The sequence below is a fragment of the Coenobita brevimanus genome, chromosome 29 (assembly GCF_032717465.1).
Source record: "Coenobita brevimanus isolate Jiangsu-jjx chromosome 29, ASM3271746v2, whole genome shotgun sequence".
Lineage (NCBI taxonomy): Eukaryota > Metazoa > Arthropoda > Malacostraca > Decapoda > Coenobitidae > Coenobita > Coenobita brevimanus.
Window position 1 is genome coordinate 38834963 of NC_136982.1, and position 27461 is coordinate 38862423.

At 43.5% G+C, this 27461-nt stretch overlaps 1 protein-coding gene across 1 annotated transcript in view; it reads right to left on the minus strand.

Moving 5' to 3' along the window:
- Positions 1 to 27461, minus strand: part of LOC145394938 (arf-GAP with dual PH domain-containing protein 1-like) — a 97821-nt gene that overhangs the window by 40152 nt on the left and 30208 nt on the right. Inside the window, exons 4-5 of the mRNA XM_080268688.1 lie at positions 20941 to 21118; positions 18504 to 18506 (exon numbers count right to left, since the gene is read on the minus strand). Coding sequence (XP_080124814.1) covers positions 18504 to 18506; positions 20941 to 21118 — 181 coding nt within the window. The remainder of the gene's footprint in view (positions 1 to 18503; positions 18507 to 20940; positions 21119 to 27461) is intronic.

A 27461-nucleotide genomic window follows, 5' to 3' on the forward strand; every position in this document is an offset into this window, starting at 1 on the left:
AACCTGTGAGTCACACAGTAAAATGACCACATATACACATAAGCAGCATTTCATCAATGACAAGCCTTAGGCTTAATGTTTACTTTCAATGGTACACATGGTACTAGCAGCTGCAGTTATATTTTAATCAGAAACCCAGTTTCTTTTCACTTTGCATTAATCTTTAGTATAAACTATATTCATTCATTTTTCATTCATTGCCAGATGCCCTGTATCCCAAACAGGGTGGCCAAGGGCTTAGAGTTAATTGTTTTACAGGGAGGGGCACTAATCCTCCACCAACCCCACTTGACACGTAGGGAGATGACATCTTTCCATTGCTCAACACCTCGGTACTGATGTTCCTTGGTGAAATCTAGTCTCTTCTTTATCATCTTATTGGTGCTTATCTTGAGTGCTGCAGTGCAGCTGGGAATTTTCAGGTTTTTGAGAAGGCGATGTCATATCGTGTGTCGGAATACGTCTTTCAGCAGTTCAGGATACATTTCCTTGAGTTGGCAGGCTGTCAGACGAGGATTCCTGGTCACAGCTTGCTTCAGCAACTGATCAGTGGTAGGAGAAGTCTTCCTTCTGGGTCCGGCAAGAGGTTTATGCTGGAGAATTGTGTTGGGGGCAGATGGCAAGCTGTGAAAAGAAGTGCAATAACTGTTGACTGCTCGCCCTGTTTGGTTTCAAATTTCCTTTGTAGTGACTTTTTCCTCCCTCAGAGCCAGAATACAAGATTTTTCCTTGTCAGTAAGTGGCTTAGGACCCATCGCTGATGATTTGGTAAGGTACTGGAGGGCAACAAAGGGTGGGCATGGAAAATCACTGAAAGTCAGAGTGGACGGTGCATACCATAGACCTGCTTGCTTCCACAGTTGGCCATGCACTGGGGCAGCCGACTCACAGCAGTTGCTAGCAAGCAACCTGAGTTGAATGGAAATGGCTAGAAACTAAAATCCCTACATCATAATTGCTTGATAGCTCAATACTCTTCCCCCACTAAGTCTGAGCCCCATAGTAGACGGTCCAGACTTTCATTGCCGCAACTGTATACCTCAATACTGAAACTGTATCCCATGAAACAAAGTATGAATGAGCAAGCACGGAGTATGCCAACCATATACATAGGTAGTACAATGCACTGTAATGGTTCACATTACATACACTAAAAATGTCGTGCTTTTCTAGATACAGTACTAACCCTTTGAGATTCCGATGACGAGTTTTTGCGTCATTTCAAATCCAACCTCTGAGATTCCAATGATGTGTTTATGCATCATTTTAAGATACTTTTGTAAAATATTCACCATAAATCATGTTTAAGTGTCATAACAAAGAGACGCATGCATGATTTAGCGGAATGCTTGCTCTGTGCATGGCAGGCAGTAGTTTTGTAGTTTTGCATGGTTAAAACCAGATTTACAGTATATATCTTTATTAGTTTTTTTTCCCAAATATTTTTTTATGGCAAGGTATTAAATTTTTGGTTGTCGCCTAACTTCAACTCGTTATTTTGACTTTTTATTTTCCATGTTTTCCTTTTCTGAACTTTCTGTGAGAAGGTAAAACTATTCAGGTTCAAAACAACACCAAAACCAGTATTCTATCATAAAAAGTGTATTTACACTGACTGATTAAAGAAAAAGATCACGAAGCCAATGTGCGGCCAAGAATCATTAAAAATTGTGCATAGTTTTTTCTTTTTGCTTTACCACGCAATAGAATGCAGAAATAACCATAATCGATATATCACTGTAAAGGTAAGTTATTGTAGTTTCGCATGGTTTAAACCAGATATATATCTTTATTAGTTTTTTTTTCTTCATAATCATCATCATCATCTGGACCTCCTTTCCCACCCAAGGGCAGGGTGAGGAGTAGCAATGTCCAGACAGCCCAAGTTTGCCAAATCCAATGGGCAACGCTTCCATTCACTTATCATTCAAGCCCCCGGAATCCTGGCTCTATCGGATACGCCAAAAACATTCACCACCTTCTGTAGCTTTAAATAATCACATCTGACAGAGTCAATCCAGACGCTGCCACGTTAAAAAGGGGTGCCAAAAATCCCTGATCATGCACTTCTCCTCAAAAAATTCATCCAGCCAGCTCGATCTCCTGTCAGTTCCCAAGCCTCACCGACTTCCAAATCTCTCTTCCTCACACATTCATCCGTCATATCTCTCCACCTTCTCATTGGCCTACCTCGCCTACTCCCTCCTTCAAATTCACTCAGATATACCTTTTTCATCACTCTACTGTTATCCATTCTCCCACATGACCATACCATCTCAGTACATGCTCTTCAATTCTGGTCTCCACCGACTTCCTCACTCCGCATCTTTCACAAATCACATTATTTCGTATCCTATCCACCCTCTGTACTCCACATACATTCCTCAGCAGTCCCATCTCCACTGCTCTTACTCTTGACTTTTCATTTTCATGCCACACCATAGTCTCACATCCATATGTTAAATTTGGCACTAACACTCCTTCATGTAAGCCTCGTGCAGCTGCAACACTCAAGCCTCTGTTTCGTATCAAGGCCTTCATTGCACCAGCTACTTTTCTTCCTTGTGTCACTCTATTTACCACTTCTTTTGCACATTTTCCTCTCTTTTCTATCACTGTACCCAGGTATTTGAACTCTCTTACCAATTCCAGTCTCTCTCCAGTCACTGTTATATTGCACTGGGAGTCACCTTCTATCTCAATAACCATCACTTTACTCTTTTGTACATTTACTCTCAAGCAAACACTCACAGACATCAGCAAAACTCTGCACTAGCCTACCAAGTTCTTGTCCAGTACTTGCAAGCAGTACTGCATCATCAGCATACAACAAATTTGAGATATTCCATCCATCACCATTCATTACCAATGCCATCCCTCTCTCCATTACTCATGTTTTCACTTCTCTCGTCACCCCATCCATATATATATACTGAACAACCACAGGGACATCACACAACCTTGTCACACGCCCAACCTGATCGTGAACCATTCACTTATATGCCCATTAACCCTTACACATGCTTCACTACCATCATAAAAACTCTTGAAGGCACCTAGCAGCTTACCCTCTACACCGTACATGCGCAAAACTTTCCACAATCCCTCTCTGTCCATTTTGTCATATGCTTTTTCCAGATCCATGAATGTCATAAACACCTTATGGTCCTTCTCACAAGCCTTTTCTACCATCTGTCTAACTGCAATACTTGGTCCACACATCCTCTGCCACTCCTAAAGCCACCCTGTTCATCACTCACTAGGACTTCTGATATCTCTCTTATTTTCACTATAATAATTCTTCCATATACCTTCCCTACCACACTCAGTAAGCTTATGCCACGATAATTCTTGCACTCACTTCGCTCACCTTTATTTTTGTACAAGGGTACAATCACAGCTTTGTTCCATTCTGCAGGCACAGTTTCACTCATCCATGCCTTCTTACATATCTCCAACAAGCACTTCATTCCATTCTCTCCACTACACTTAAGCATCTCTGCATACACCTCATCAACCCCAGCTGCTTTCCCATTTTTCAGACACTTCACAGCATTCTTCACCTGTACGAGTGTCACGTCTCCTGGCACTCCATTCCTTCTCTGCACACCCCCAAAACCAATTATGTTTACCACTCCCATGTTCTCTTTGCTAAATTTTTTTCTACAGCAAGGTATAATAGTTTAGGTTTTCACCTAACTTCTACTCACCATTTTCATTTTTTATTTTCTTTGTTTTCCTTTTTTGAACATACTATGATAAAGTACAACTATTCAACTTCAAAATAACACAAGTAGCATCCTATCATAAAAAGCGTATTTACACTGACCAATTAGAGAAAAAGATCATGAAACGAATATGCAGCCAAGAATCATAAAAAACTGTGCATCTTCTTCCTTTCACTTTACTGCACAATAAAATGCAGAAACAACCATAATCAATATAGCATTGTAAAGGTAATTTACTGTAATTTTGCATGATTTAAACCTGATTTATTTACAATATCTTTATTAGTTTTTTTTTTTTTCCAGGAATATTTCCCTACAGCACGGTATAATATTTTTGGTTTTTGCCTTACTTCAACACATCATTTAGACTTTTTATTTTCTTTGTTTTCCTTCATTCTTTCCTCGCCCTTCCGCCTACAGGTGACTTTACACTCCTCTTCTGTTTTTCTTTTCTTCATTCTTTCCTCTCCTTTCTGCCTGTGGGTGACTCTACACTGAGTGACAAGCCAAATGATTCCCTGTACACAGGAAACCATTTACTACGCCGGGTGGTAACCATATACGGTAAACAAATTTTGGCGCCTGGTGGTTTAGTAGGTAATTAAGGCGCTCCAGTCAGATTGGGCTGGTAAAGGTTTATATCCAAAGGGTGGTTGGGGTTTATTGTTCACGTGTTGCCACTCGGGGATGAGTGAGGCTAGTCACTCTCATCTTAAATGTCAGGACTAACTTGCCTAGCTCCAAGCTCCTATGTTCCTCATGAGGCAACACAGAATTGGATGATGATGATGATAATGACGATGATGATGATGATTTCCTTTTCTGAACACACTACAATAAAGTATAACTATTAAGCTTTAAAATTATCAAACTTGTAATTTATTATATTGTAGTCATAGCCAAGCTGTAGTAGACAGTGAGTAGATTTGTAGGAGATAACCTTAGTTTACTTGTAATCAATGACAGGAGAAAGATAAAAATTAGTACTAGGGTTTGTAGTTTGTAGTTTATGTCTTCAAAGGGGATATCTCAAAATTTACACTAAGTATAGTGCTGCTGTCAGGTGTCTGCCCTTTCCTCTCCTCCATCCTTCTTTCCTTCCATCCTCTTCTGTCTTCCTTTACTTCATTCTTTCCTTGTCCTTCTGGGTACAGGTAACTTTACACTCCCTCTTTTGTCTTTCTTTCCTTCATTCTTTCCTCTTCCTTCTGCCTGTGGATGACTCTACACTGAGTGACAAGCCAAATGGTTTCCTGTACACTAAGAAACCATTTACTAAGCTGGATGGTAACCATATAACCAAATTTTGGCGCCTGGTGGTTTAGTGAGTAATTATTGCGCTCCAATCGGATTGAGCCGGTGAAGGTTTATATCCAAGGGATGGTTGGGGTTGATTGCTCATGTAATGCCACTCAGGGATGAGTGAGGTTGGTCACTCTCATCTTAAATGTCAGGACCAACTGCTTAGCCCCAGGCTCCTACGCTCCTCATGGGGCAATGTAGGATTGGATGATGGATGGATGGATGGATGTCTCACAATAATGTATGGAGGTGAGCGCGTTTTATGCTTGCTAACTTCATGAGCCTCCCTCTTTTTTCCCACCGTGCTTCTCTCTCTAGAGTCTAGACCCACTTCTTGCTAGCTCTCCTGTCTCCCAATTCCTTCTCTCTCATATACGACAGCTTGTGTCACAAGTATTGAATGGTTGAGTAAAATTTTCTCGATTCTTGGGGATTTTCCTATCAGGTGTAACGAGGTGATGTCTGTGGCATTCCTGTTAAGAGAGAGTGCGAATGTCACTTCCTCCAGGCCCTAGCCATGACTTTGACTTAACCTCTAGATTACATATGTGTGCTACTAGCTATTACAGTATATATATATTGTATTAAGATATTTTAAAAATCCTGACATCATGACACCAAAACCAACATTCTATCATGAAAAGTGTATTTACACAGAGCATTCAAAGAAAAATATCATGGAACGAAGATGTGGGTCAGCACGAGAGCGGCTGACTCTAGCACAGACATAATCTGCCCGGCCCAGAAACATGACAGGGTTAAGACAATATTCAGTAAGACTGTCTATGTTCATCTTGAAAAGCTAAGTGTTTAAAGTTCTTAAGTGAGCAAGGCTTTTTGGTCACAGTGTCTCCTACCATGCTAAATATCTGCTTTGAATTTACACTCAAAGAACAAAAGCAGTGCAGCAGTAGCTTACTGTACACATGATCGCCTGTCGAAGGTGTTCACAGTCTCTTCACTTTACCAGCGTTCCTTTAGACATGAATGCAAAGTTGCAAACCTTGTACAGTATAGTGTAGTAATGAAGAACTATAGGCAAGATCTATACATAATGTTTTTCTATCAAATAAAGAATTGCTTTTCTGTGGAAGCACAGCCTGAACAGAGTAGTCAAATGCAGTTCATCTCCTTATTCAGTTACTGTCCCCTTACTGCCTCCATCTACTGCCTTCTTTCATATATGTAGAGGTGTGTGGTATGTATGAGGACTACTGGGCCTTGTGAGCAGGCTGTGAAGCCTATGCCCAGAGTCGGACACATAAAAATATTATATATATATATATATATATATATATATATAATATATACTGTGTACATATATATGTATATATCATGATGCAGTTCATCATTTCTTTATTCAGACTACTGTGATATAAGTGACTGTAAATATTATGACTTAACTGACAACGTAAGAACTAATGGTTGCACGCAATTTGCGCCTGTCAACTGCATATGTGTACAGCATTTACATATATAAGCCTACAAAGCCACCATACTTACACATTGCCTGTACTGCAAGCCCAGTATACCTCACTCTCAATTCACTCCTTTCAACCTTGAGGGTTATTTGTTCCTTTTCCCTCTTCTTCTTCATTGCTCTCCTATTCACATTCACCAAGTTATTATTCTGAACCTTTTTAATGGTTTCCGAGAAGACTGTTCTTTATGTAACTGCACAAAAGTATCAAAGCAACAATACTCCTTCACACAGAATCATGGTAAACAATGAACAAAATCCTGAATAAAAGGCAAATTAATGTTTCCTCCATCTGTATCCGATATACCAATATCAACAGTAAAAATCGGTACAAGTTTGGTATATGAGAGGGGAGAAAAAGGGGGGGGAGGGGGCCAAAATTGGAGACATATCAGTTTGGTAAATTGAACTGGTTACAGCAATTCTAATGTTTATGGCTCCAACTTACTTGCATGCGTTGGCCTTGGTCACCTAATGCAGGCTCTGAATGTTGCTTCCCTATTCAGTGCCTTATCCTTGAGGTCACACTCAATGACCTCGTCCCAAGTCTTTTTCGGTCCACCTCTTGTAACCCTAATCCTAACATTAACACTTCTCACTTCCTGCCACATCACTTCCCACATCCTATCCACATGTCCAAACCATCTAAAATCTACCTCTTCTCATCACCACACCAATACACTCCAGTCCCATCCTACCTCTCAACTCTTTCACTGTAAACCTAGTCCCTCCCCCAGGCACCACACTCAGGGATGCACTGCACATCCACCTAATCATTGTTATTTCTGTACATTTGAGCCAACGAATATCCTCTTCCTTTACTGACCCAGGTCTCACTACCATCCAGCATTATGCTCCTAATGCATGCTGCATACAAAGATCCCTTAGCATGGAGGAAGAGCCCTTTCAATGCCAAGAGAGGCAACAGCTCCCTGAACTTCTTCCAACCACTCCTAACTCTAGCCACAGAGCTAGTTCCTGCCCCACCTCCAGCACATAACACGTCTCCCAAATAACAAAACTATTCTACACACTCAAAGAACTCACCAGCAAGTTCAATCCTTTCACACCTGACAATCTCCACATGCTCTCCTCAACACATCGCAAACATGAAATCAGCATTATTTCGCAGTCTATCTCTAATACCACTACATCTCTTATGCACCCACTTATCACAGACTGCAGAAGATGGAATTACTTCCCACGCACTTATGGCAAATCGTATATGGCCACTCTCCCTCTTCTTTGACAGTACCATCCCCAGCCCAAGATACCATCACTTTAGTTGTATTTTTCATTTACTCTTAAGCTCTTGTGTCGAATACCATCGCTACACTTCCTGAATCTTTCCTCAGCCTCCCATTCATTTTCTGCAATCAACACCAAGTCATCAGAATACAACATCTCCCATGGGAGTCCATTTCTGAAGTCATGTGAGAGGGCTTCAGGTACCATGATAAACAACAATGGGTTCAAAACTGACCCCTGGTGCACAACAACATTTCACAGAAAACTCATCACTCAAACCTCCATTCACCCTAACTTGAGTGTGAGCACCCATATTCATGGCCATAACCATCCTAACCAGCCACTCCTCAGTCCCATGCTTTCTCATTGTCCACTTCACCACCTCTCTGGGGACTCTGCCAAAGGCCTTGTCCAGATCAACACAAACAAAGTACAGTTCCCTCTTCTTTCCTATATTTCCTGAAGCTGCTGAACAATGAATATAGCATCAGTGGTCCCTTTGACTGGCATAAACCCAAATTGCATCTCATCAATATTCACCCTTCCTCCATTCATACCTACTAGAACACTCTCCATTACCTTCATTATCTGGTCTAAAATATGCCTCTATAATTTCCTCTTCCCAAGGCATCACCCTTCCCCCTGTACACATTTACAATTCACCCTTCAGCCAACCATCTGGGACAACACACTCATATATAATTATATTTACCAGTTCAGTGACTAACCTCACTCCTATATCCCCTGAGGCTTTCAACATTTCAGCAGTCAACTTAGACACACCTGCTGCCTTCACCACTTGCATCCTGCCTACAACATTTCAGCAGTCAACTTAGACACACCTGCTGCCTTCACCACTTGCATCCTGCCTATTGCCCCACTCACAGTAGCAGCGTCAATCAAAGGCCAAGGGCCTAACTCTGGATCTGCAGGCCCCAAACCTTCCCTGTACCGGTCAAACTTCTCATCCAACAACAAGTTGTAATGCTCTCTCCATGCGTCTTTAATATCCCCAGTGTTCACCACTACCATTCTTTCATCATTCTTCATACACTGTTCACCTTTGATGTCCCTATTCCCCTTCTTCATCTGATTTGTCACTAATAAATATCACATTCTTCCTCTTGACATGATTTAGGTTTTCAAGTAAAAGTCTCTGTGACTCAAACTTTGCCTTGTAAACCTCTTTTCTAGCCCTATGGTTGGCACTAGTATTCCTCTCTGTTACCATCCTTCTTCCACTCTTAGAAATGCCTTCTTTCCCCCTTAACTGCAGCTTCTACACCCTCACCTTACCACCAAGTTAATTTATGTCTTGGTGGGCCTCTTTTCCATCCACATACTGAATCAGTAACTCTCAAAAGGTTGCTCTTGAGGCTCAGTACTGTTCATTAACACTTCTGTCAACATATCCCTGTTCAGCCACCTCTCTCCTCATCTCACTAAAGAAGGCATCCTTTATTGCTTGGTTATTCAGCTTCCATATTTTCCTCCTAAGTGCACAGGTCCTCTTTTTCATCACCCACTCCTTAAGCACCATGTCACATATCAATAATTTGTGTTCCTGCACACACTCCTCCCTCTCTATAACTTAACATCTCTCATTAACCTCCTATCAGCCCTCCTGATCAGGAAAGAGTCTATCTGGCTGCTATTTCCCCAGACTCACATGTAATCAACCCACTCTCTCTCTCTCTTCCTAAAATGTGTGTTGCACACAATCAAGTTCACTGCCTCTCCAAACTCAAGTATCCTTTCCTCTTCCTCATTTCTTGTACCAAATGCACATCCCCCATGTATTCCTTGATATCCTTGAGCTCCTTCACCTTCATGACTTTTTAAGCCCCCTCCCACAACTACAAACTCATCATCCCCCATACAACTTACTAATCGTATTAAGTCATCCCAAAATCCATCATTCTCTACCTCATCCGAGCCTGCCTGTGAAGCATATGCCGATATAAATGCAACCATTTTCCCACTGACCAAAATTTTCACTACTATTATCCTATCACCTACCCTCATAACATTCATGACATATTCCACCCATTTCTTCCCAACCAACACACCCACACCATCATCTCTCTCTGTCCTACTCTGCTAGAACAACTTATAATTAAAATCCCTCCCAGCAATCATTCTGGCTGATCCACCCCTATACCGGAGTTCTTGCACACATCCCACATCTACCCGCCTCCTACTCAGTATCTCAACCACTTCCCCTGCTCTACCCCTCAAACTTCCCACATTCCACGACACCAATCTGATCCCCCTAGGTGATTTAGTGTCCTCCGGCTTGCTTTGAATTTCATTCAACTTCATCATAATCAGTAAAAATAATAAAGGAGAGAGACGCCACAGGCCCCACCCCCTGCACAGTCCCAGGTCCAGGAAATGGACTGGGACCCCAAGCCCATCAGCCTTGACCATTGGCTGTGGTAGTGGCTTCAAGGCACCCTGCCTGCATAGCTACAGGGACACCCTCCAGACGGGCCTTGGTGCCATAACTGTCCCGCCATTATGCACCCATTGATAGGACAGCCTTCTGGGACGTTGCTCCCAGGTTCGGGCCCCTTTCTATTGGGCGGAAGTGGCGGCCCGGGAACCGCAATGCCATGTACCCTCTAGCAAGCCCTATCTCACTCAGACACCACAATCTATGTTGGCAGAGCCCTTGTCATGCCTTCCCTCGAAAGGTCGCCACCAGGTAGCGGGGGCAAAAGTTTTCTGGCCACGTCCTTGCTGGCATCAAACCCTGTGACGTAGTGGGGTAAGTTGTGTGATATGTAAAGCACATGTGGTGTAGTGTATAAGATGGTCTACTCTCCATGTTAGTGTCACACTGAAAAGGTCAGCAATAGGGGATGGTTAGGCAGTTATGGTGGTACCACTCTAAACTGGCGGTTTGGGTGAGGCATGAGCCTCTGTACAGTGTTGCCACGTATTCCATTCCCACGATGCCTCTCTCGCTCTCTCTCTCTCTCCTGGGCGGAGATGTGCGTCACCCTAGGGAACTTTGTTTCTTTTATGTCTTATAAACTTGTGCTTTCATTTCTTTATTTTGTTTTTTATTATATTATTGTTTTACATATGGCGCCAGATGACCTCGGTGTTGCGGCGCCTTGATTTTTCATTCAATCATTCTCGCCTTCCTTCCTTCCCTCCCTTCATCTTTCCCTCAGCTTGACAACGCACTAAACACTGCCCCTGGCCTGCCTTCTCTCTCTCTCTCTCTCTCTCTCTCTCTCTCCTGGGGGGAGATGTGCATCACCCTTGAGAATTTTGTTTCTTTTATGAGTGACTTATAAACTTGTGCTTTCATTTCTTTTTGTGTTTATTATATCTAATTATATTAAAAAATATTATTGTTTTACATATGGCGCCAGACGACCTCGCTGTTGTGGCGCCATGATTTGTTATCATTCAATCACTCTCTCTCTCCTTCCTTCCCTCCCTTCCTCCATCTCTCACTCAGTTGCACTCAACACTGTCCCTGGTCTGCCTTCCCCCTCTCCCCTCTCTTTCTCTCTCTCTCGTCTGTGGTATTTTAGGATACATGTTGGTTCTTTTCTTTTACATTATAATGTACATATTGTAAATCTGACTATTTCCACACCACCCAGGAGGTAAAAGTCTTGGAGCATTTTTTTTTTTTTTTTTTTTTTTTTTTTTTTAAGAGGTGTCCCCAAACAGGCCCCCAGGTCGAACTGGGTGTATGTGAGTGTTGCCACGCACGAGGGTTTAATGTATTATTTTTTTTTACTAAGAAAATGGCATATTTTTACTTATATTCCTGCACATTATCTTATAATCATAATTGTGACATTATTACCAACCCCAGAAATACGGTAACAGCCAATAAAAGTCTATCTATCTATCTATATACCTAGGCTGCTTCCCCCAAGGAAAGGGAGGTAGCCGAGACAGGACGACTCACTCTCCATTTACTCATCCATTCAAACACATTCATTCGCATCTGAGCCCCAAAGGGGAGAACGGACAGATCCTCACCGCATCACACCGCACAAGGGTCAACTGCGCAATGCAAGCAGTGACATCCACAGCAGGGCCCGACAGCAGAACTGGTTTACCCCTGCCACATCATAACAGACCCATCCCCTTACCCGCACCTGACCTGACTAGCTGATCAGACCAAATGCGGGAGAATATCCCCTCAGGGCTGCGTCATCACTTATTCATTCACAATTTCTCTCCATTTATTTCTGTCACGCACAGCCACTCTTCCTTGCTCAACAGACATCCGTCTCGCATCCAGCGCTCTCTTCACACTGTCCATCCATCCTATTCGTGGTCTTCCTCTCAGTCTTACACCTCTCACATCAGATCTAGTTATCTTTTTCACCAATCGCTCATTATCCATTCTCTCCATATGCCCAAACCATTGCAACACCCTCTGCTCAACTCTACCAGCCATCTCCCGAACAACTCCAGTTCTCCTTCGCACTTCATCATTTCGCACTCGATCCATACGCGTCACTCCACACATACTCCTCAGACATCTCATCTCCATTACATTCAAACTTTTCCTCTCTGACTACTTTTTTTTTAGCAACACTGTAAAATATTTATCCCACGTTTCTGTATTGCCGTATAAATATTTTACGCATAATAAGTTTACTGTTCTTTCGTACATTATAATACACACATTACCATTGTATTCATATGTGTTTATCTTAATGTGATGCCTTTTACATATATCAGAGACTTTTACATCGAGGGTATGGAACACATGGCATCACTGTACAGAGGTTTGTGCCCCACCCAAAACGCCAGTTTAGAGTGGTACCACCATAGTGAAACAGGGGCTCCGGCTCTCTCTATCACCAGCATTCCCATTCCCCTTGCAAGTACCACCCTGATCAGCTGGTGCTACAGCCTCCTCCCTACTAATGTGGCTATATTTAGACAAATATTTGGTACAGTCAGTCCTCTCTTCATGTGGTAAGTGAACAGAAGCCCCTGAGACCTGAGAATATTTTATGTCCCAAAAGGGACCCTGAAGCCATAAGTTAACTACCTTATCAGGTATTACATGGCCTAAAAACCCTCTGAAGTGCCTCCAAACATCATCACATTTGAATCTACTAGTACAATACTTGTTTAAAGTGTACTCTGAGATGGCTTAATAACATATGCACAGTACATACCCTCTGAAGTGTCCCCAAATGCCATCACATTAGAATCTACCAGTACTAGTTTTTAAAGTGTATTTTGAGATGACTTAATACACACTTACAGTACACTTCTTGCAGTTTTAAATATTCCCTTTGTGTCAACGAGTGGGTTGGCTGAGGGTTAGAGCCCCTTCCCATAAAACAACCACAATACAGTAAACTTCTGATTATCCGGCGTAATAGAGCCAAAGGCCTGTCAAATACAGTCAAAATGCAGGATTATGCAAAAGTCTCTCTGAGGGGCCCCTAACCCCCCAACCCTATAACACTCATCCACTGTCTAGCCCCTACAAAACACCTTAAAATGTCAAAAACAGCTAACAGATTTCCTAATAATAAATTACTGTACTGTAATGTACTGTTAAGTACATTGCAATTTTATGTACAGAAACAATTTCACGTTGACGAAGGGGATAATATCAAAGTCCCCCCAGCCACAAGACCCATTTTCTTTCACCCAGCAGTACTGCACTGTATAAACACATGCATTGTAAACACCATAAATCGTCAAAGGCTAAAATATGTTCCTAATACTGAAATGCTGTACTGTAATGTACCGTGAAGTACACTGTAATTTTCTGTACAGAAACATATTTCGTGTTGATGGTGGTGATGACGATGACGGTGGTGATGTAAAGACATTAATGGAGAATAGTGTACAATAATGCCCAAAATAAACAATCAAAACATAAAAAAAAAAAACAGAAAAAATCAATATACAGTAATCCCTCTAATATCCGGACGCCCAATAACCGAACATCCCCACTAACCGAACCTTATCGTCCTGGGATCAAACATTCCCAAAATGGTCCGAAAATCCAAAAAAATTGGAAAAAAAATCGATTTTTTGCCGTCCGTAATTTGAACTTGCCGCGCTCGCCGCGTGAGAGCATTGTTTTGGTTCGTCATTCCTCCGACGTCCGATAGAGCGCCGCTGCATCCTCCCCACTTCCCGCCTGTCTCTCACCGCGACAAGACCTACGCTCTTCGTCATGGCTGCCCACGTGCTCGCTTTTGTGGTGGTGCCGTACTTGCTGCAAGGCCTCCTGCTGCTCTCTGCCCTACTCTTAGTGTGTGTGATGATGGCCCCGCCTCCTGAGAAAAGGAAGAGAGTGGTGTTGACTCTGGAGAAGAAACGGGAGATATTGGAGAAGGCTGATGCGGGTTGGTCTTCCTCTCGCATTCTCTGCGAGTTCAACCTGGCCCGGTCGACTTTGTTTGATATCAAGCGTTCCCGAGACAAGCTCATGCAGTACACGGCTGACTTCTCGTCGAGAAGCAAACGCAACGTGGAGAGGAAGGTTATGTTTACTCCCAAGTATGCAGAGATCGACCGCTCCACGTTGATTTGGTATCGACAGCAACGTGCAGCTGGTGTGATGGTACGTGGAACGGAGCTGAAGGCTGCTGCTAAGTTTGCAAGGCTTCACGACGCCCTAGACTTCAAGGCATCCGAGGGTTGGCTCTTCGCGTTCAAGTTGCGACATGGCCTTACTAACCGTAAAGCACATGGCGAAGCATTGGACGCTAACGAGGATGGAGTGGACGAGTTTCGGCACAAGGTGAAAGGCTTGATCGACAGGGAGGGCCTCACTCTCGGTCAAGTCTATAACGCTGACGAAACTGGCCTATTCTATCGCTCGGTGCCAACGAACACTCTCGCCGATGAGACGGAGAAGCGTGTACCTGGCCGCAAGCTTTCTAAGGAACGGATATCTGCTTTGTGTTGTGCCAATGCTAACGGCATGCACCGGCTTAAGCCCGTTATTGTTGGCCGTGCAAAGCAGCCTCGGTGCCTTCGTGGGGTGATGGATGTCCTTCCTGTCGTATGGTACCATTCTTTGAAAGCATGGTTCACAGCTGTGATTTTCAAAGACTGGTTTCACCATCACTTCGTCAAGGAGGTCATACATTACCAGACGAAGACACTGGGAATTCCTCGCGACCAGGTAAAGGCTCTCCTTCTCCTCGACAATGCACCTGCCCACCCGTGCGACAAGGACTTGGTTGCTGAGAATGGCCGTATTAGGTGCATGTTTCTGCCACCTAATACGACTGCTCTCATTCAACCAATGGACCAAGGAGTGATCGTGGCAACAAAGCGCCTGTACTGTCGGAAGTTCCTGGACGAGGTGATGGTGGTTCTCGAGGACGAGGACGAGCGCAGGGAAGGACGTGACACTCGAGGCAAGCGGACTTTGGAAAACCTTCGCCGCTACAACATCAAGTCTGCGCTGTACAACTGGGCTAGTGCATGGAAGGAAGTCCCTGTGAAAACTCTTGAAAATGGTTGGTCTCGTCTGCTTCTCGGAACAGATGTGGAGTACGATTTCCTAGGGTTTGACGTGGATGACTTCCATGCACGGCTACGTACGCACGGCGACGATGTTGATGTGGACGATGTTCGTGAGTGGTTGGACGACGACGAGGGCGATCCTGGGTATCAGACGTTGTCTGATATCGAGATCGCGTCTTCGGTTGCTGGTGTCAGTCCCGAACTTGAAGATTCCGACGACGAAGGCGATGATGATGCAGACTCCGCCCAGCAGGACACTACTCCAGCCATCCCCAAGCTGAGCGCACTCCGGGAACATCTAGAGTTCGTCCTAGACTACCTGGAACACCCGGACTGCGACAGGGAGATGGGGCCCTTGGGACTCGTGGAGGAAGTGCGTGCTTTCCGGCAGCGCATCATCAATCGCCAGAATCGTCGGTCCTTGCGTCAGTCAACGATTGACAGTTTTTTCAGGCCCGTGACCCCCGCTGTGCCAAGCCCTGGTTCCACTCCGTTGCCTCCCCAAGACAGGCCCTCATGCTCCGAGCCACAGCCCAGCACATCAGCTACAGTGGAGTCACCGCTCGACGTGAGTTTGCGGCTGTCTTCAGAGTCTTCTGTAGTAGGTACGCCATCACCACTACCCACCGATGCACCCCTTGGACACCTGCCAGTGATACTCTCGGGCTCTGACAGTGAATAAACAGCAAGAACTTCTCCACTAGACCACACGGGAATTTTGAGTGTTGTGCAGTGAAAAAAACGGTGTGTTGTGTTAAGGTTTTCAAGTTGGGAGAAAAGACTAAGTAGAAAAGAAATTTAACGTAACTAACCTTCTTTGTTTTGGCTTTGGAAACTTAAAAAAACTTGGGAAAAGTTAATGTGCAACACTTAAATTTAATGGAACATTATTTGGACTAAAGTGAACACTGTGAAAAGAACGGACTTCTGTGTGTTAGTGACTAAGTTCAGTGCAAGACTTCAGGAAGAGTGTAGTGCAAGTGCTTCAGGAAATCGTTCTTACTGTCAGAGTCCGAGAGGAGGCGGTTATTCATCGAGGTGGCCAGGGACTTGCTGTAAGTAGCCAAAATGTTTCATGTTGTACTATTTTCCATACTATATTTACCAGAATGTTTCATATTGTATTTTTTCCCATACTATACTTACCAGAAAGTGTCATACTGTACTTCTTTCCATACTAAACTTACCTCATGCATGTGCAGTAGGAATGTGTTTTTCAGAGTTCGGTTAGGTTCGGTTAGGTTAGGTTCGGTTAGAGTCCATAAGTACCAGAATGTTTATTAATGTATGAACATACTTCTAAACCCACATTTTATGTGTCTATTGCATTTATTTCAGTCATTTATGTGCCTTATTGGTGTGATTTGGGTGTTAAATAGGTGCTATGCATGTCCGGAGGGAGTTGTATAGGTGTTTCTCTGTGTTAGGGTCTGTAAGTACAAGTCCATAAGCTGGGGCCCAATATCCGGACAAAACCAATATCCGAACCTACCGATGGCTCTATTGATCCGGATATTGGAGTGATTACTGTAATGAAGAATGCTCCACTGTACTGCATTGTACTGTGTAAACCATACCGTACTTTCGCAGATCAAAATTCTAGCAGATGACTCTGCCACACACAACAAAACTGTCATCATGTAGTACAAGGACAAGCTTCACTTGAGAAGAAACAGTTGTCTAATTGATTTTATATTTTGTTTAAAATTCCTTTGTTGCATGATTATTCTGCTTCGTAAAATAAACATTTTCCTCAACTCCTCTTGTTTAGTCACACACTTTAATCAATTTTTCTTTCTAAAAACACTTTCATTGGTGCCTTAGCAGAATCCAACAGTCACTTGTATAGCAGGGTAATGTACACTTCAAAACACAGTAATGTACGCTTCAGAGAAGAAGCCCACGCATAAGGAGAGGAACGGTAAAGAAGGTGAAGAACTCCACGGTGAGAGAGAGAGAGAAGGGGGACAGCAGTGCAACGTGTCAGAGAGCCACAGCAGCATTAGATGGCCAGCCAGGTGTGGAGAGAAACCCATCACAATGTTGCCATTTAATATTAATAATGTTTTGGAAGAGACTTGATTGTGGTAGGTGGGGGCACTCACCATCCACTCACTCAATGTAGTGCTGCTTTCAGTGTCTGCCCTTTCCTCTCTTCCATCCTTCCTCTTCTGTCTTTCTTTCCTCTTCCTTCTGCCTATGGGTGACTCTACACTGAGTGACAAGCCAAATGTTTCCCGTACACCAGGAAACCATTTACTACACTGGGTGGTAACCACATAACCAAATTATGGCACCTGGTGGTTTAGTGGGTAATTAAGGCGCTCCAATCAGATTAAGCCCGTGCAGGTTTGCATCCAAGGGGTAGTTGGTGTTTATTACTCACGTAATGTCGCTCAGGGATGATTGAGGCTGGTTACTCTCATCTTAAACGTCAGGACCAACTTGCCTAGCCCCTGGTTCCTACACTCCTCAGGGGACGACATAGGATTGGATGATGGATGGATGGAAAAAATGATGGAAGACTTAGAGTGCAACGTAGGCTCATTTGTATATCGGCACCATAGTGGCGGAGGAATACATGGAGACTGAGAGAACATTCATGTACCTACTACCAGCCAATGAAAATCTGTATTATACTCTCCCTTCCCTGCCTTAGCCAATCAAAACTCTTCCACTCCCCACCACTGCATGACTGCATCTCCCCTCCCTACCCACCACAACACCCTGTGAGCTGCAAGGACCACCAACCGTCAACCCTCCCTCCCTCAACACTCCACCACTACAATATTTCAGTACAGTATAACCCCATTCTTTTTGTGTATTTCTTTACTTCCTTTTCTTGTGATTATGGCTAGATGTTTGATGACAACAGCTGTCTCATGCAGGATAATAATGTACTTTTAGCCAGAAGAAAGGGTCTTTTATGCCAGATAATGTCAAACAATTTATGCTCACTGCCAGATACCATTTAATTCAGTCACTGGCTATGCCGGATAATGTTGCATGCCAGATAATCCTGCGCTGGATAATCGGGAGTTTACTGTCAAAGATAAACAGCCAACCCCTACGGGATTTTGGTGTCGGGCTACAGATAGATCAATTGATAAAATATTTAGCAACTGTACACTGCATGAATTTACTATCATTCCTTAACACTGTCCCAGCACATCAATGTTCTGCCTGTGTGCTCCTGTAACCCAACTGGAGTCAAACAAGTACTGTAATGTCTTATGAGTCCCAGAATATAAAACCTTCTTCAACATGAAAACATGTGGCCTAACCAACACGTTCTCCAAGTAAAATGGAGAAATAGAAGAAGGGAAGGATGGAAGGAAGCAGTATATGCAAGGAGAGTGGAAAGGTTACAAGAGGATGCGAAAAAGGCAGAATATAAGAGAGAAGTAGAGGAACGATTGGGTAAATGTGAACTGGAGCAGATAGGGGAAGTGGAAGGTGTGTGCAAGATATTCACTGAAGAAATATGTGCAGCATGTGAGGTGGCGTGTGGGGTAAAGACAAAATGAGGTGCAAGGAACAGCATGGTGGAATAAAGAGGTGAGACAGGCTGTGGCACAAAACAAAAAGCATATAATGAATGGATGAGAAACAGGGGCATGGAAGAAGTTGAGAGGCAGAAGAGAGAGTTATATGTAGAAAGGAAGAGAGAGGTGAAAAGATTATTAAGAGAGAGTAAGAAGAGAGTGGATGAAGAATTTGGAAGGAATTTGAATATCAAATGGAGGGAATGTAAGAAAATGTTCTGGAAAGAGGTAAAGAGAGTCGGACAGCGTGGCAATGAAGTTAGTAAGGCAGTGAAAGATAAAAATGGTAGATTACTAGTGGAGAAGGGAGAAAAAGTGAGCAGATGGAGAGAACACTTTAAGGAATTGTTGAACACAGAGAATGAAAGTAGGGCAAATATACGTGGCTGGGGAATGGCTGGGAGAAGGAGGGAGGTGAGAAGACAGGAAGAAATCAGCAGGATGGAAGTTGTGGATGCAATGAAGAAAGTCAAAACGGGGAAAGCCCAAGGAATTGACGGAATGTGTGGTGAAATGCTGAAGCATGGGGGTGAGATAGTAGTAGAATGGATGTGGAGGATGTGTAGATTGGTCTGGGAGGAATGTAGAGTCCCGGAGGATTGGAAGTCAGGTATAATTATTCCCTTAGACAAAGGGAAAGGGGAAAAAGAAGTGTGTGGTAATCATAGGGGCAATTGTCTTCTTAGTATAATATGAAAAGTATACAGTAGGATACTTATTGACAGAGTTAGGGAAATGACAGAGGAATTAGTTGGAGAAGAACAGGGAAACTTTAGGAAGGGATGAGGTTGTGTAAATCAGATATTCATTCTTAGATCTTGAGTGGAAAAGTTTCTAGAGAAGGGAAAGAAGTTGTATGCGGCCTTCATGGATCTGGAGAAAGTATATGACAGGGTGGATAGACAAGGATTGTGGAAAGTATTAAGAATACATGGAGTATATGGGAAGTTGTTCAATGCTGTGGAGAGTATGTTTGAGGGTGCTAAGGCTTCAGTGCATGTGGACAGTGAACTGAGTGAGTTTTTTTTATCTGAATGTTAGGTTGAAACAGGGATGTGTTTTGTCTCCATGGTTGTTCAATATGTATATGGATGGGGTTATAAAAGAGATACAAGGTAGGGCAGTGGATGTTGTAGTGGCCCTAATGAGAGAGGGCAGTGTTTGAAAATTCCCTGTACTGTTGTTTGCAGATGACACTGTGTTGTTAAGTGAAAACGAAGGTGAGCTGCAAGGCTTGATGGATGAGTTTGGGAGAGTGTGTAAGAAACGGACTCTAAAGGTGAACGTAGGGAAGAGTAAAGTTATGGTCTTCGAGAGAGGTGAAGTCAGTAAATGTTCAGTGAGGTTGGATGATGATGAAATGGAAAATGCGAGTACATTTAAGTTCTTGGGTAGTGTGATGAGTAAGGATGGAAATTTAGAAGGTGAAGTGCTTGAATCAGTACAACAAGGAAGAAAGGTTGCTGACTCCTTGAAGGCAATGGTAAGAAACAGGGAAGTGAGCATGGAAGTGAAAAAGTTATTACATGACAATATTGAGATACCAACTCTAACATATGAAAGCGAAGCTTGGACCTTTTTGGAGGGACGTAAGTCAAGAGTGAGAACGGTGGAAATGAGTTACTTGAGAGGAGCCTGTGGTGTCACATGGAGAGACAGACTGACAAATGAGGATGTGAAGGCGTGTTGTGGTGTGGTTGTGGATGTGACAGGAAGCGCTGGGAGAAACACACTGAAGTGGTTTGGCCATGTGGAGAGGATGGAGAGTGAGAGACTGACAAGAAACACATTGAAGTGGTTTGCCCATGTGGAGAGGATGGAGAGTGAGAGACTGATAAGATGAGTGTATGTGAGTGAGGTGGAGGGGGAGAGAGGGAGGAGAAGGTCAAGGATGAGATGGAGGGATGGAATGGAGAGGTATATGAGAGAGGGATGTCTGAGCTGGGAGCAGGACAGTGAAATGGCAGGGGACACGGTGACGTGGAGGCAATTTGTTTGTGGTCACCCTGTATAAGGGATTATGGCATCTGGAAATAGATAGATAGATAGATGCTTTGTTGGTAGTATTCAATCCCCATGTTCATGGAAGGACAATTATATTACAAAAATACAATTATTAATTCCAATATGAAACTTATATACTCACACTATAATACTTAAGTGAGTTATCCGAAAGAATAAACTTGCGAAGGTAGTATTTATTGTCAACACGGGCTTTCTTCATCAGCTCTCCTTCAAGGTGGTTCTCCAAATATGTCTGCTTGTCAACATTAATGAATTCCTGCCGCTCATATTTTGCACGAATCCACTGCTCGAGCAATACTCTGAAAAAGTCATGATACAAAGGTCTGTGAGATTAAAAAGACACACACCATGAAAATAAAGAAAGAGAACATATGCCAGAAGTCCTGGCTTCACAAATACTCTAGCCTAAATAATGCAAGGCTTATCTTTTATGTGAGCAGTTATTGTGTCTGAGAATCCTTTATTTCTCTCTATGCTCTTAATAAATAAAAGCTTATCTATCTATCTACTGTCAGAGTCTACATCCTGTAAGGAGTACAACTTGCAAACCTCCATGCACTTCTCCCCTACACAGTAACAACCTCTCCTCCCACGGCACAGTATTGTTCTCTGTCTACTACTGTATGATGTCATGTCCTTTTACCTTCCTAATTCATTCCTCCTTTCTTTCCTCTCCCTTCTGTCCACAGGTGACTCTACACTGAGTGACAAGCCAAATGGTTTCCTGTACACCAGGAAATCATATACTACGCTAGGTGGTAACCATATAACTAAACTATGGCACCTGGTGGTTTACTGGGTAATTAAGGCACTCCAGCCGGAATATGTCTTTAAGTTTATATCCATGGGGTGGATGGGATTTACTGTTCATGTAATGCCACTCAGCGATGAGTGAGGCTGGTCACTCTCATCTTAAATATGAGGACCAACTTGTCTAGCCCCAGGCTTCTACACTCCTCATGGGGCAACACAGGATTAGATGATGACGATGATGATGATCAATTCAGTCAAATGTTTATTTTCTCCATCTGCTTTGTTCCATTTGGTCAAATCTCTTCTCTCTGTTTCCAACTACAAAAGATGCTTGATTAAACAAACTAATTCAGCCAACCCCTATCCCATTTTCTCAAATTTTCCACTAAATTGAGTTCCATAACCAAGGCTCCATATAAAGGAAATTTTTCCAGTATTTTGAGAAACTTTCTGCCCAATCTCTGATGCCGGTGGTCAGGCCGAGTTCCTGACAATGTGCACCCACACCTAGCAAACTATGCTGACTGTCAATGCTACACATGGCAGCCTGAGCCCATAATTAATACCCACACTTAAATTCATTACTGTGTACATGTTAACACTGATACATACAGTAATGACTTACAGTAGTAATAAAATATGCACAAATACAGAACTGTTCATTCATTTGTTTCTGAAGGCCCCAGCATGCTTGCATGCGATGGCCTTGGTCACCTAATGGCAGCTCTCCATGCTGCTTGATCTCTGGCAGCTTCCCTGTTCAGTCCCTCATCCCTGAGATCACACTCAATTACCTCGTCCCTGGTCTTTTTCGGTATATCTCTCGCAACCCTAACCCTAACATAAACACTTCTCACTTTCTGCACCTAATTATCATCCCCCATCCTCTCCACATGCCCAAACCCCTCCTCATCAAAATAGCAATACCCTCTAGTCCCATCCTATCCCTCAACTCTTCCATTGTAAACCTAGCCCCCTCAGGCCTCACACTCAGGGGTGCACTGCACATCCACCTAATCACTGTCATTTCTGTACATTTGGGCCTGCAAAAATCCTCTTCCTTTATTAACCAATTCTCACTACCAAATAACATTATACTCCTAACACATGCTGCATCACTGCAGTAAATAAGGATAGTAGCATACAGTAATGCTTACTTCCAAAAGTAGGGGTTCTGCACTTGTTGCAGAAACATGCCTGACACAAGTACACATACTGGTCCCCCCAAACCTGTGTCAGGCTAGGGTTGTTTAGTCACAGTCTGAGTCACCCTCCATCAGCACTAGAGGTGGTACTGGCGTGATGGAGGGGATGGGGACCATCAGGGATGGTGTTGGTGATGGTGTACGTGTCCCTTGGGCAGAGGCTGAGGACAGAGAGACATCAGATTCAGCTGTGGGGAGGCTAGAGGTGAATAACAAGGAAATGTCTGATGTCCAACTGTCTTTTCTTTTCTTAGGTTTACGTGGTAGTCGTCGTTTGAAGAAGTTATCGATTTTGGCCTGCTCTGGGCCATACATCTTCCTCCAGATCTTCCTAATTCTGGTCCTCATTTCCCTCAGGTGAGGGTAAAACACTTGGAGATCCTCATGATAGCTGTCGATGAGGAAATCTAGAAGTGTGTCGACACTAACAATGGCTGAGATAGTCTGACTTTGCTATCCTGCACTTCCTCCTCAGCTGGTGCCTCCTTTGCAGTCACTTTCGCCTAAATGTCCTCTTCGGACTGGACGTTGGTAGCCAGGGTCACCAGCATCCACATCCACTCATTCATGGATGCCCTCCATGCCCACTTCAGCCTTGCCTGCTCAGCAAAAGGTCTCCCTGCTCTCCTCTGCAGTGAAGCCCTTAAAATCTGCTGCCTCCTCCTGTTGCCACTTCATGTGTTCCCTCTGGCCGAATATCGCATTCTGCCCATGAATGAGCTTCCTGGTGGCCTCCAGGTCCCATGCCTTCCTGATGTTCAGGGCAGTGTCATGCATGTTATATTTCTTCAATGCCTCAACTCTGTGATGCCCTCTGGTGTCCTGTCCTTCCTTTGGTTCCATCTCTACCACCAGAATGTTGTCCTGTATCTATCTATCTATCTACCTATTGCCAGACACCTCAATCCTGTACAGGGTGGCAACAAACAAATCGCCTCCACGTCGCCCTGCCCCGGCCATTTCACTGCCCTGCTCCCAACTCACACCCCCCTCTCTCATAAACCTCTCCACTCCATCCCTCCATCTCATCCTCGGCCTCCCCCTCCATCTCCCCCCCTCCATCTCCCCCCCTCCACCTCACTCACATACACTTTCCTCATCAGTCTCTCACCCTCCATCCTCTCCACATGGCTAAACCACCTCAGTGTGTTCCTTCTAACGTTTCCTATCACATCCACATCCACATCCACACCATAATGCTCTTTTATATCCTCATTTGTCAGCCTCTCTCCATGTGACTCCACAGGCTCCTCTTAAATAACTCATTTCCACTGATCTCGCTCTTGACTTGTGTCCTTCCAACAACGCCCAAGTTTCACTTCCATACGTTAGAGTTGGTATCACAATACTGTCATGAAGTAACTTTTTCACTTCCATGCTCACTTCCCTGTTTCTTATCACTGCTTTCAAGGAACCAGCAACTTCTCTTCCTTGTTGTACCCTTTCAAGCACTTCACCCTCCGAACTTCCATCCTTACTCATCAAACTACCCAAGTACTTAAACGTACTCACATTTTCCATTTCCTCACCATCCAACCTCACTGGACATTCACTACCTCCACCTCTCTCAAAGACCATCACTTAACTCTTTCTTACATTCACATTTAGATTCCATTTCTTACACACTCTCCCAAACTCATTCATCAAGCCTTGCAACTCTCCTTTGTCTTCACTTAACAACACAGTATCATCTGCAAACAACAGTACAGGGAGTTTCCAAACACTACCCTCTCTTACCAGGGCCAATCCAACATCCACTGCTCTACCTTGTATCTCTTTTATTACCCCATCCATGTACATATTGAACAACCATGGAGACATGACACATCCCTGTTTCAACCCAACCTTCAAAGGGAAAAATTCACTCAGTTCACCATCCACACGCAATGCAGCCTTAGCACCATCGTACATATTCTTCACAGCACTGAACAACTTTCCATCTACTCCATATATTCTTAATACTTTCCACAATCCTTGTCTATCCACCCTGTCATATGATTTCTCCAAATCCATGAAGGCTGCATACAACTTCTTTCCCTTCTCTAGAAACTTTTCCACTAAAGATCTGAGAATGAATATCTGATCTACACAACCTCTTCCCTTTCTAAAGCCTCCCTGTTCTTCTCCAACTAATTCCTCTATTATTTCCCTAACTCTGTCACTATGTATCCTACCATACACTTTTCCTATTACACTAAGAAGACAATTGCCCCTATGATTACCACACACTTCTTTTTCCCCTTTTCCTTTGAACAAGGGAATAATTATACCTGACTGCCAATCCTCCGGGACTCTACCTTCCTCTCAGGCCATTTTTTTTTTTTTTTTATGCGAGGAAGAAGGAACTAAAGGCCATTAGCCTGCAGTAACAGTTCCCTCCGAGAAAAACAAAATACACGAGAGAACCAAATTCAAGATCTTCCACATCCATTCTACTACTATCTCTCCCCCATGCTTCAGCATTTCACCACACACTCCATCAATTCCCGGGACTTTCCCCAACTTGACTTCCTTCATTGCTTCCACAAAGTCTATCCTACTGATTTCTTCCTGTCTTCTCACTTCCCTCCCAGCCATTCCTCAGCCACTTATACTCACATTACATTCATTCTCTACGTTTAACAATTCCTTAAAGTGTTCTCTCCATCTACTCACTTTTTCTCCCTTCTCCACTAGTAATCTACCATTTTTATCTTTCACTCCCCTACTAACTTCACTGCCACCCTGTCTTACTCTCTTCACCTCTTTTTAGAACATTTTCTTACAGTCCCTCCACTTTACACTCAAATTCCTTCCAAATTCTTCATCCACTCTCTTCTTACTCTCTCTTACTAATCTTTTCACCTCTCTCTTCCTTTCTACATATAACTCTCTCTTCCGCCCCTCAACTTCTTCCACGCCCCTATTTCTCATCCATTCATTGTATGCTTTCTTCTTCTGTGCCACAGCCTATCTCACCTCTTCATTTCACCATGCTGCTCCTTGCACCCCCTTCCGTCTTCTCTTCACCCCACACACCACCTCACATGCTGCACGTATTTCTTCTGTGAATATCTCGCACACACTTTCCACGTCCCCCATCTGCTCCAATTCAAATTTACCCAATCGTTCCCCCACTTCTCTCTTATATTCTGCCTTTTTCTCATCCTCTTGTAACCTTTCCACTCTCCTTGCAACTACTCCTTCCTCCTGTCCCTCCCTTCTTCTATTTTTCCATCTTACTTGGATGTTGATTCTGGCCACCACCAAGTAGTGGTCAGAAAGTCCACTCCCCCAACCTCTATAAGCTCTTGCATCCATTACAAATCTTTGCATCCTTTCATCCACACACACTTAATCAATCACTGCCTTCCTTTCATTCAGTTCACCACCCACACTTTTCATCACTCGCCATGTATACCTGTGGATCATTTTGTGCCTGAAGAAGGTATTGGCTATCACCAACCCCCTCCCAGCACAAATGTCCACTAATGCACTACCATTCTCATCTATCTCAGCAGGCACACCCCACTCACCAACTACTCCATCCATCTTCACATTCCCTACTTTACCTATCATAACACCAATCAAAAACACTCTCTCATTCCTTCCAAACTTTTCCATACATACTTTCACATTTGTCCTGAACTCTTCTCTCACTCTGCTTGCACGATCTTGCGTTGGCGCATACATGCACACAATCGCTCGCATGTGTATTCCAAGTTTCAATCTTACCCACACAATCCTTGAGCCAACTGATCCATACTCTCTTATGTTCTTCTTCCATCTTTTACTCACAACAATACACACTCCTTCTTTTGCTCTCTCATTCTCACCTACTCCTGCACATATACCCCATCCATACTCCCATTCTCTCACACTCTCTCCTCTCCATTTAGTTTCAGTTACTCCACATACATCCACTTTTGCACCCTCAAGCACCTGGACAATCTCTCTCTCTCTCTCTTTCACCTCTTCATTCGCACCCCTTACATTCCACGTTGCGATCCGTGCCATGTCCTTTGTCCAGTCCTTGGTCGTCATCTTTTGGTCGGTCCTCGTCCGAGGCTTCTTGTTCGTCTTATTAGTTACCTGTTTTCCGGAGAGGGGCACTAACCCTTCGCCAACCCTTTTAGTCACCTCATACGACAAGCAGGGATACTGGGGGAGTATTCTTGAAAACCCCCCTACCCCCAGGGGGTATCTGCCTCCTGAAATGCCATTTAACCCCTACAGACAGCATTTTTCTGAGGCTATGTTCCACCCCAGGCACAATTCGGGTCTGAATTTTCAGTTTTTACTGAGGTAAATTTTTTTTCTTACAGATGTGAAGAGCTTGCATTTACACACCTGAAAATGCCAAGCTCAGTCCCCTTGGCCTAATGCTTACAGCAGTGCCACCCGTCAAAGATTATAAAAGTCCCTCTTCACAGTATGAGAAAACCAGAAAAACTGGCAGAAACCTAATTTTTGCAAGAACTTTGCCAAAATCAATGAAATCAATGTAAAATATGTTTCAACTGATGAAACTAGGTGTAAGAATTAGCATTAAAAAAAAATCCCAAACCCAAAAAAAATCAAGAAAAAACTAATTTTTGCTAATGAACCTTACCAAAATCAATTAAATCATTGTAAAATATGTTTCTATTGATGAAACTAGGTGCAGGAGTCAGCATGAGTGCTAATAACCTCAAATAAATTACTA